Below are 11,421 nucleotides of genomic sequence, written 5' to 3'. Positions count from 1 at the left end.
AATGATGTACTATTGTGATGTGATGCATAACTTTTATATTAAAAACGTTGATATTAATTATTAGTAGATATGGTTGAGGGGGGAAGGATCATGCTGGTAGCAAATCATCTTCAAGGAGTTTCATTTAAAGGATATCTGACCTAAGACAAAGCAACCTAAGGTAAGCACAGAGGTATGTTCATAGTGGATCCACATACCTCTGTGCATTGTCCATTCCTCTCTTCGTTCCCGTGCTGGCCACCATCACTCAGTCTTCCTCCAACCGCATTACTGTACTCCGTGGCCATGCAAGGAGAATGATATGATGTTTGGTTTCAGGTGTAGTGAAAATTTTTGCTACCTATCATATTTTGCAACTTGCCATAGAGGACAGTGTATAACTGCGTAGGCGTGGCTCCTCTCTGTTAACACGCCTGTAATTTTTTGCAACCACAGATCCCATTGAGCTGGAAGGGGGATTGTTTCCTCCAGGGGGGGTTATTAGTTGAGCAACAGGGGGGATTGTTTCCTCGGGGGGTGGGGGGTTATTAGTTGAGGAAGAGGGGGGATTGTTCCCTCCAGGGGGGGTTATTAGTTGAGCAACAGGGGGGATTGTTCCCTCCAGGGGGGGTTATTAGTTGAGCAAGAGGGGGGATTGATCCCTGGGGGGGGTTATTAGTTGAGCAAGAGGGGGGGATTGTTCCCTCCAGGGGGGGTTATTAGTTGAGCAAGAGGGGAGGGTTCTGTGTGAGAATAGGGTTTGGTTGGGTTGCATTTTCTGATACAGATAGGTTAAAGTCAATGGCTAGGTTGCACTTTCTGATAGCTATACGTATAAATAAGTGCAACCGGTTGCAAAATCTGATAAAGTTGCAAAAAATTTCACCACACAGGAAGGATGTACTTCTAGGAGAGCCAGAAAGAGAGTAAGAAGCTGTTCTCTGCTGCATCATTAGGCACTGATCACAAGGGAGTTGCTGCTGATACTACCACCAGAAAAAAATGCTACCATAAACTACCACCTGTCACTATTAGTCATTCACTACTTATTTATTTATTTATTATTTACTAGTAAAAAAACGTGCGCTAGGCCACGGCCTCTAAACCCCAGCAAAGCGCATACCGATGCTTTCCGCTCACCCGTCCCTCCCCAGCTTTCCATAGATATATGAATTGTGGGGGTTTAAACAAGCTGAAAGCGGAAATTCGTTACGTTTTCAGCACAGCACAAATTGTCTATGGGGATTTGCGGTGGGTCCCCTAAAGTAGACTAGCTCCGATTTAAGAGCGATCACTGCTGAATCGCCCAGAAAAATACTGCAGGTAATGGGTTTGCGATTGGTGCTAATTGCAAATGCCCGCGATCAGCACCAATTGCAGCAATGAGAACACTGCCATAGGGTAACAAAGCACTAGTACTTTAGCGATTAGCGGGAATCGCCCGCTAATCTCTTGGGTGTGAATGGGCCCTTATTTATTTTACATTTTTCAGTTCCCAAAGATCAAAAATATAATATACTTAAAGTAAGAAAAGTAATATTGAAATAACGCTAATCAGGAACAACTTACTTTAAGTAATTATTTTGCTTTTACAAGTGCAGAAACGTTATTTTTATTAAATAGGTAAAAAATAAGTCATGCATGATAAATTTTGTTAATAGAGCCCGAAGTGTACCCGAACTACCCTGATCCATACTGTGACAGAAACCAGGCTGGAATTGAAAGGACGTAAACTAAGAATTTACATAGTCACTCGTTGCCCTGAATTACGAATTGCTTCAGTGAAGCTGAATACTTTTGTTTTATAAAAGTCAGTTGTTTTTATCACCCCTGGGTGGTCTGGCTCTGAGCAGTGATTACTGCATGTATCGTAAACATTAGTATTTGTAGTAAATGTTTTTCTTTTGTTGTCAATAAAGTTTTTTATAGAAGGAGAAAAAAAAGTGTTTACAACGTTCTTGCGCCACCCCATTCACATGACCTCTGACCTCAGTGTTTGAGCGTTCCATCCGACTTCCCGTTCCAAACCACGTGTGCTGGCTGTGTGCGCTGTGGCAGCTGCTGGTGCAGGCGGAGGTCTTGTAGGGCAGCATGGCCAGTCAGGGGCACTGCTTGCGCTTTGAGGGCTGTAATTTCTTCCGGCAGCGGATTGTCCTATCTACACTGAGCGGGAGGCCGGTGAAGATTCAAGGGATCCGGTTGAAGGATGAGAGCCCGGGGATCAGGGGTAAGGCGATGGGGCGATACCGGAGAGAACACAAGGGAGGGAGTAACGTCGCTGACATGCGTGCTGTCTTTATTTGCGCTTCACTTGCATTCTTGTGTTGTCGCAGGTAACATTTGCAGATGTGACGAACTTAAATTTCCCTTCTGGGTTGTATTACGTGCAATAACGAGCAAGAGTTTTCTATCTATCTAATTTTAGATGTTTGATCACTAATCCGATTGCATTTTAATTGCTCAAAACTGCTGTGTGTGCTGAACTCACGCATGCTGCAGCTTATACTTAATAGTGCTAGGAATGAGGAATAAAAGCTATTTTGAACTTGCTGCCTTGAATGTTATTTGAGTGGATGTCTGCTTCCTTGTACATTTAATACTGCAGTGAGTTGCTTCCAGGGCTGGGCCGAGGCATAGGCTGGAGAGGCTCCAGCCTCAGGGCGCAGTGTAGGAGGGGGTGCAGAATTCGTTCAGCTGTCATTCCTAATTGTGTTTGAAGCAGAAAGAAATAAGAAAAGGGGATACATGGCAGTGACTGTAAGCCAGATAACTAGATATTAAGGTGTTGGGAAGGTTGTGGGCCCTGTGGCACCTCTTATGCTGGGAATACACGTTTCGTTTTTGCCTTCGTTTAAACCTTCGTTTCGATTGTGCCTTTTGTCCTTTTCGATCCCGAAATAATCGACCGTACGGTTAATATCACCACCCACGGTTTTGTTTTTTTTTCGATTCTGATGGTTTCGTTTTTCCAATGATCGAAGGCTGCAAAGAAACGAAACGTAGTACAGGGACGGACGGCATAAACGAATATATAATCGATCTGAACAGCCATCAAGCCTACCAATAGCTCGATTAGATGGATAAAGAGAGATAATATCAAACATGTTCGATCACTAGTTGGTCGTTTTAGGGGTCTATTAATCGAAACTATAATGAGATTATGACTATTTTCACATACGTTTTCAACACTCGATTTGTTTACCGAACGAATCAAAGGCTAAAACGAAGGCAAAAACGAAACGTGTATTCCCAGCATTAGTCTAATAGCAATCAGTGTGTGATGGCTGGGATGGGAGGGATGGAGGGGCGCACTTTGGTGTCTCAGCCTTGGGTGCTGGAGGACCTTGTCCCGGCTCTCTTCTTTGCAGAATCTCAGCTGTAAGGACAGCTATAGATGTAAAAGACTGGCGTAGGCTGTAGGGATACGCATAGAATGTGACTTTTAGTTAGGGTTTTTGACAGACAGCTGTTATTTAACCAGTCATTCCTTTTTCGAATCTGGTAATACCTATGCCTTAGGGCTCTTTCATACCAGAGCCCGTTTTCTGTGGTTTAACGCAAAGTCGAAACTTTGCGTTAACCAAGGTAAAATGAAAGTCCATAGACTTTCATTTTACCTTTCACACCTGACGCTGCGTTTCTATGCGTTGCGGTTCGACGCACCTGGGAGCTTTTAATCGCCTGGAGCCTGCGTTTTCCCGTTGAGTTGAATTAATTACTATCGCTGCTGATTGCTTTGCTTTAAGATCTTGACAACACGCCGTAGGGCATGTAACGCGTGCAAGAGAACGGCTCCTGCACGTGTTCTAGATGTGAAAGAGCCCTAAGGTCCAGTACATCCTCCCCTAATAGTGACTTTAAAGTTGAAGGATATTTTCCCTATAGCTAAAGCAATTTGGTTAAAGGAACACACACAAAAAAATATCTGCGCGATATGTTGTTTGCCTATCGGAATGCACATAAAGTATGCTGGAATGTCAAATTTTAGTTCCATAGGAAACAGGATTTGTGAGGGCTTAGAAGGTTGCAGGGGGCTAATGTAATTGAGAGCTGCTATTTGATTAATCAGCTGCCTAATTTGCTAATATTTTATGTTCTCGCTTAATTTTGTTATTGCTACAGAGCATACATGTGTAAAGATTAATGCAATATTTTTGTTAGTTTTTAATTTATGCATTTGATTCAGTTCAGTTAGAGCTAGATTTTCTAGCAGTGTTTTGAAGGGTACCCAGACCTTTCTACCACAGATCTGCTAATAAGTATACCACAGGGAATCACGTGGGGTGTGTGCAAGGCAGGGCTGTGGAGTCGGTACAAAAATCTTCCGACTCCTCAGTTTCTGAAACTCCGACTCCGGGTACCCAAAATGGCTCAGACTCCGTCTCCTTAGTCTAATACTTAACAGGGCTGTGGATTTTGTGCAAAAATGATCAGACTCAGACGCCTCAGTTTATGAAATCAACGACTCCGGGCGTCCAAAATTGCTCGGACTCCTCTACTCCGACTCCACAGCCCTGGTGTAGGGACAGAGGACAGTGGTGGCTACGGACAGGTAATGTATAGTGCATCGGGGGGGGGGGGGGGGGGGGTGTTTGTCGTGTTTATCGCTCGTCCCGATATTGCTTGCTGTTACCAACAACTTTTGATGTAAATAAACAGTATATATATATATAGACAGAAAATAAAATCTATGAACTCGTCATACACCTAACAGAATACCTTGGGGTCTTTTTTTTCTAAAGTGGGGTCACTTATGGGGTTCCTATACCGCCCTGGCATTTTACGGGCCCAAAACCGTGAGCAGTCTGGAAACCAAATGTCTCAAAATGACTGTTCAGGGGTATAAGCATCTGCAAATTTTGATGACAGGTGGTCTATGAGGGGGCAAATTTTGTGGAACCGGTCATAAGCAGGGTGGCCTTTTAGATGACAGGTTGTATTGGGCCTGATCTGATGGATAGGAGTGCTAGGGGGGTGACAGGAGGTGATTGATGGGTGTCTCAAGGTGTGATTAGAGGGGGGAATAGATGCAAGCAATGCACTGGCGAGGTGATCAGGGCTGGGGTCTGAGGGCGTTCTGAGGGTGTGGGCGGGTGATTGAGTGCCCTAGGGGCAGATAGGGGTCTAATCTGATGGGTAGCAGTGACAGGGGGTGATGGGTAATTAGTGGGTGTTTAGGGTAGAGAACAGATGTAAACATTGCATTTGGGAGGTGATCTGACGTCGGCTCTGCGGGCAATCTATTGGTGTGGGTGGGTGATCAGATTGCCCGCAAGGGGCAGGTTAGGGACTGATTGATGGGTGGCAGTGACAGGGGGTGATTGACATGTGATTGACAGGTGATCAGGGGGATAGATGCATACAGTACATGGGGGGGGGGGGGGTCTGGGGAGAATCTGAGGGGTGGGGGGGTAATCAGGAGTCCCCAGGGGGTAGTTTAGGGCATTAAAAAAAAATAGCATTGACAGATGGTGACAGGGAGTGATTGATGGGTGATTAGGGGGGTGATTGGGTGCAAACAGTGGTCTGGGGGGTGGGCGGGCGGTATCATACACTTTGTATGCGGCGATCCGGGTGCTAGTATCCTGCCGGCGCTTCCGAACGGCCGGTGGGTTACAGCGCAAGTGGGCGGAGCCAGTCCCCGGCGGAGGATTGCATCACGAATGACGCGATCGCTCCACCCATGCCCGTACAAGGACCGCCGCCAATTGTACATGCGGCGGTCCTTGCGGGATCCACTTCCCGGCCGCCATTTGTACATGCGGCGGTTGGGACATGGTTAAAAGAACAGGCAAATGTTTGTGATTCATGGGGGCTGCCATCTTTTTGGTTGAAAGGAGGTGACAAGGAGCAGGAGACACAGTTCTAACTGTCCTGTGTCCTCATAACCCTCCCAGCTGCACACGCTAGGCTTCAAATGTCAAATTCAAAATGTAAAAAAAAAAAATTTGCACCAAAACACCAGAATGAGAGCAACAACATCAGAAATCCCATCATGCTTTGCACAGCATCAGGGGAAAAAAGCCTGGGCAGTTTTCTTCTGTGCAGCTAAAAATGAGGCTTGGTTAAGAGAAACAAAGTTCTGATGCTGTGAAACTGTTAAAGAAACACCAGGCCTTTTCAGTGCTGCTGAGTCGATTTTTAGTCCGGAGGTTCACTTTAAGATGCCTATACATCAGACAATACATGGGCAGATTAACCAAGAGACAGATCTCTCTGAGATGATCTGTTGCGTGCCCATACACCACAGGCCAATTCCCAATCAATTTCATGCTGAAATAGATCCGGAAGCTGCCCTGTGATGCTGCATCCGCCAGCCCCAGTGCCCCGGGTCACGTGGTCTCGCTGACGTCAATAGGATGGTACTGCGCAGTAACGTCCTATTGATGCCAGCGTGACCGCGTGACCCGCGCCGTGGAACGCAGCAGCCGCCGACCCGGAACCCAACCTGGCGAGGTCAGCTTTGTCAGCGCGGGAGCTGCTGCGAGGGCACAGGACGGCTGAAAAAGGGCTGGAGGAAGCCCCCCCCCCCCCCCCCCCCCCCACGCCGATTTTCTGCCTTAAAACAGTTTCTCTCCAAATGTAAGCCTCACTGTTAAGAAATTACAGCCATAAAACTTTCCTGGCAGACAGCGGCTTCTTGTTGCCGAGCGCTGTAATAGCGCAGGAGATTTGAGCACAGCTGGCTATAGCGCCGCACAGTGAGTAACTTTGGCTCCGTCAGACGGAGCTTAAAAGGGTTAGGTGGTTCTTTTTAAAAGCAAAAACTGACACTTAACGGGGGTTTCTTCTGGCCCACTGCAGCTGTCCTGTCAAATGACATCTTCTACGATCCTCCATTCCCCGCCGCTGGTCACGTCCAATTATTCGTCTAACTAGATGAATGCTCCTGCGCGGCCGTGGGACCTGGCTCCCACTTGCGTCTCTTGCAGCTTCCTGCGCAGGCGCCCAAGGACTTTGTGTGACGGAGAAACAGCCGTGAAGAGGTGGTGAGAGCCCTCTGGGCACCGCTATATACTGCATGCTAGTCTCCACACCCCCCCATATAGCCAGCTGTCTAAATGCACAGGATGAACTGTCAGAGCTCCAACTTAGCAAGTACGCGTGTTTATCGGTGGAATTGTTAACTCTTGACGGGACTTATTGCATCTGGGCTGGGTTATCCACTTGTCCTGGACCCAAATGTTCTGCTAACGCTTTTGACACCATATATAAGGAGAGATACTCCCGGGAGTTTGGACATTAGTGTGTATGCGGAGTATGCATGCGTAGTGTGTGGGACACAGCCGGTTGTGTTGGTTAGGCTTAATACACCTGAAGGTTCGCGGTTTTACGGGGGATTGAGGGATGTTTATTGTTATACAGACAGTTCAATAAATTATTGTGTAATCAGTAGACTGTGATATTGTGGAATTTGTGCAGATAGTGGTATTCCACATTGAGGCTCCCCTATTCATAGGGTATATACACACATATATACATGACTGAGCGATGGACTCCGTTTCATGACAGTTTTCTGGGTGGCTAACAGAAAAAGGTGTTCAAACTTGGACACAGATGGGGCATATTGGTCTTCCTGGAGATCAGAAGCATGGAATAGTCGTTTGTGACCCGTTATTCTGTTCATTACTTCCAATGCTTTCTCCCAAGTCTTATTATTGATTTATAAAGCACCAATATATTCTGTTACAATGCAAAGATTTGAACAGGCCCATAGCATTATATGGGCATTGAGTTCCTGTGCACAATTATTCTGGATTGCAACTGATATACTGTGCAAGCATCCTTAAGGTGGGTACACACATCAGATAAGTCTTTGGAAAATGAAAGATCAGACCAATTTTACCCCCTTCCATGTAGTATGAGAGCCATACTCTACACAGTCTATTCTATTGACTATAGAATAGACTGTGTAGACTGTAGAGTGTGCTCTCATACTACATGGAAGGTGGTAAAATTGGTCTGTGATGTTTCATTTTCCAAAGACTTTTATCTGATGTGTGTACACACCTTTACTCTGCAAGAGACTCAGGAGCGTGCACGGAGGGCAGGGGAGAGGCAATGAAGGGGCTTTCCTGACAGTGGCCGTTCTGCTCAGACTCTCCCATTTCGAAGGAGGGCGGGGCGAAGACACAGGAAAGAACAGGAAGGACAGAAAGGTATGTGATCAGTTGCCTCTGTGTCCCAATTATGCAAATTCCACCGAGTATACGTTAGGCATGATCATCTTACTTTTTAAAAATCTGTGGTGGATTCAGAGCACAAACAGGTTCGTGTGCAGATAAAGGCAAAATGGAAAAATTTTCTGCCAGCAGCTGCTAAAATGCCATTATAAAGCAGCAAATGAATATTTGAAGCAGTTGGTGCCTCTGGAATCCCGCAAACATCAAGGGGAAGAATCCTCCAGGGGATTGCAGTTACGCATAAACCTTCTATTCCTTCACCCCTAACCAAACAATCTTCTTTACTGATGAGTGCTGTGCAGCCTTACATGGTCGAGATGGAGTAGTGGATGGACGGCCACCATGTCCCAACAAGGCTGCGACATCAGCAATGAGGTGGCAGTCATGTTTTGTGCCTAAATGGCTAGAGAGCTGGTTGGCCCCTTTAGGGTCCCTGCAGGTTTAAAAATGTCCTGAAAAGTATGTGGAGTTTGACCACTTTCTTCTATGAGACAAAAAGAACAGCGATTTTTAGTGACAGTCATCTTCATGCATGACAATGTACCATCTCATGCTGTTAGGAATACCTCTGCATCATTGGCTGCTATCGGCATAAAAGGAGAGAAACTCGTGGTGTGACCCCCATCCTCTGCTGACTCAATCCTATTGAGAACCTTTGGTGCTTCCTGAAGCAAAATATCTGAGTGTTGGAGGCAGTTAACATCCAGACAGCAGTTCTGGGCCATTCTGACATCCTGCAATGAAATTCAAGTAAAAACTACCAAAAAACTCACAAGTTCAGTAGATGCAAGACTTGTGAAGTTGATATCAAATAAAAGGTCATATGTTAATATGTAACTTGACCTGTTAAGATATTTTGGATTGAAATGGTATTTGATATCAGTAAATATGACCTTAATGCTGCAAATTCAACAAATTACAATTTCCAGTTCTTTACTACAACAAAAAATGTTTTGAAACTCTGTTGTGCATAATAGTTTGGAAAAGTGTATTTTAAATGTATTTTATTTTTGATAAACCATTATCATTTGGAGGCTTGTTCAGTAACTTATGGATTATATTGTAATAGTTGGTGACTAAACAATTATGCAGGCTGCTGGTTGCCTTGACTATTTAGGAAAATAAGAGAAAAATAACATGAGAGAGAGAGAGAGAGAGAATATATATATGAATGAATGTGTATATAGAGCAGGTATTCCAGCAGTTTGGACCTGCATGCTAGTTCCAGGTGATTGACTTAAACTTTTTATAGTCCAACCATAGCAACCTGCATCATTCAGCTCAATGCAGATGGGGAATTTGGCTGTTTATCTCAGCAGGGTCAGTTCTGTAACTCTCTTCTACAAATACTCCATAGCCCTATGCAAATCATATGCAGCTTGGCAGTGTGCAACTTAGAATTGACAGGAAGTGCATTTGATTGGTCCATTTTGCATTAAATTTACATAAAAGCCTGAGGCCTCTTTCACTGTTGAAGTCGCACGTTAAAACAACATTAAGGGCTGGTGCACACCGAGCGGCTTTTTCAGCGTTTCTGCAGCCGCTTGTGGCTGCGGATACGCTTGGTCAATGTATCTCAATGGGGTGGTTCACACCAGAGCAGGAGGCGTTTTGCAGAAACTAATCCTCCCGGGGTGAGACATTTTTTGGATTGCGGATGCGTTTCTGCCTCAATGTTAAGTATAAGAAAAAAACGCAAACCACTCTGAAAAACGCCTGTTCAGAGCGGTTTGCCAGGCGGTTTTGTTACAGAAGCTGTTCAATAACAGCTTTACTGTAACAATATATGAAATCTACTACACCAAAACCGCTACACAAAACCGCAAAACACTAGCTGAAACGCTACAGAAAAAGAAGAAAAAGAGTTTCAAAATCTGCTAGCGGGTTTTGGTGTGCACCAGGCCTAAGGCTGGTTTCACAGTGGGACGTTAAAGTGCCACGTTACAGCAGCCAGTAAAGCAGCCTAAGGCCCCGTTCACACTGCACGCGTTTCCAGCCGCGTTTTGGAAACGCGTGCAGGTGGCCGACACGCACGACATCAGACATTGCATAGAGTGCAATGTCTGATGTTCACACTGCATGCGTTCCGGACCTGTGCGGTCCGGGAACGCATGCTGCACGCATTTTTTGTAAAAGCGCGTGGCTGTCCCATTCACTTTTCAGTGATGGGATCAGCCACACAACGCACACAAACGCGGATGGCGTGCGGTCGCATGCGTTGCGTTCCGCATGCGTGGCCATCCGCGTTTATAATGTGAACGCGACCTAACTCACAGCACTGTAAAATCAATTGTGCTGTTCACAGTGCACACGGTTCGTTACATTGTAACGCTGCACATTCTGGGAAAGTGCAGCATGCTGTACGTTAGACTGCTTGCACATTCTCAGTAATGTTGGAGGAGGAGGTCTTCCCTCCTCCTCTGCAGCCAGCCACATGGCTAATTAATATTCTGTGGTAGGACTGTAGTGTTGTTCGGATCATGAACGAATCGTTCATTTGATCCGGATCTTTTTTGTGAGTCAAATCATCCGGATCACCACAATGAAAGATTCGGTTCACAGTGGATGTCTGTCTGGAAGAAACAGGAACATACAGAATGTACAGTGCAGTCCTGCTAGTCATTTCACCCAGTCTGCTTCCCTAGTAAAATGATTGAAATGATTCTGTTCAAAGATCCAGATCTTTTGAATGATCTGATTCAAATGATCCGAATCCTTAAAAAGATCCAGACTTCCTATCACTAACCTGTTGCTTTGAGAGCTGCATAACGCGGCTCAATCTGACGTCCAACTTCAACACCACTATACGTTGTGTTAGGGGCACGTTATGCGACCATAACGTCCCCTAAAACGCAACGTCTTGGTGGGAAAGTAGCCTTAACGCAGAATAACTCACTGCAATGAAAAATCAATGCCCCATTCACAGTGCACACATTGCGTTGGTGACTGACGCTGCACGTTAAGTGAAAGTACTGCATGCAGTGCATTATATACGTTATTAGCTGCGTTAGACTGTTTGCACATGCTCAGTAATGACTTGGAAACATCCTTTTCATTGCCTGTATGCTCTACTGTATGCGACCGTAACGGGGCATTAATTTGCGTTGCGACTTTTTTGGGGCATTGCGTTGTAATTTGTGTTGCGACTTTAACGTCGCATTACAACACACCGTCCTACTGTGAAAGAGGCCTAAATCATTAGCTTCTCTCATTGACCATCTCTGATAGCAACCAGTTGCTCTCCGTTTTTTTTGTACAG

The 11,421-nt window shown here is 45.4% G+C and overlaps 1 protein-coding gene across 1 annotated transcript in view; it reads left to right on the top strand.

Moving 5' to 3' along the window:
* Window positions 1-1,973: 1,973 nt before the first annotated feature.
* The window catches only part of RCL1 (RNA terminal phosphate cyclase like 1), a 52,462-nt gene continuing 43,014 nt past the window's right edge, over window positions 1,974-11,421 (top strand). The window contains exon 1 of the mRNA XM_068235666.1: window positions 1,974-2,206. Within this exon, the coding sequence (XP_068091767.1) occupies window positions 2,071-2,206 (136 nt within the window). The 5' untranslated portion in view covers window positions 1,974-2,070. The remainder of the gene's footprint in view (window positions 2,207-11,421) is intronic.

Source organism: Hyperolius riggenbachi, chromosome 1, assembly GCF_040937935.1.
Source record: "Hyperolius riggenbachi isolate aHypRig1 chromosome 1, aHypRig1.pri, whole genome shotgun sequence".
Lineage (NCBI taxonomy): Eukaryota > Metazoa > Chordata > Amphibia > Anura > Hyperoliidae > Hyperolius > Hyperolius riggenbachi.
This window is presented reverse-complemented; position numbering and strand designations above follow the sequence as displayed.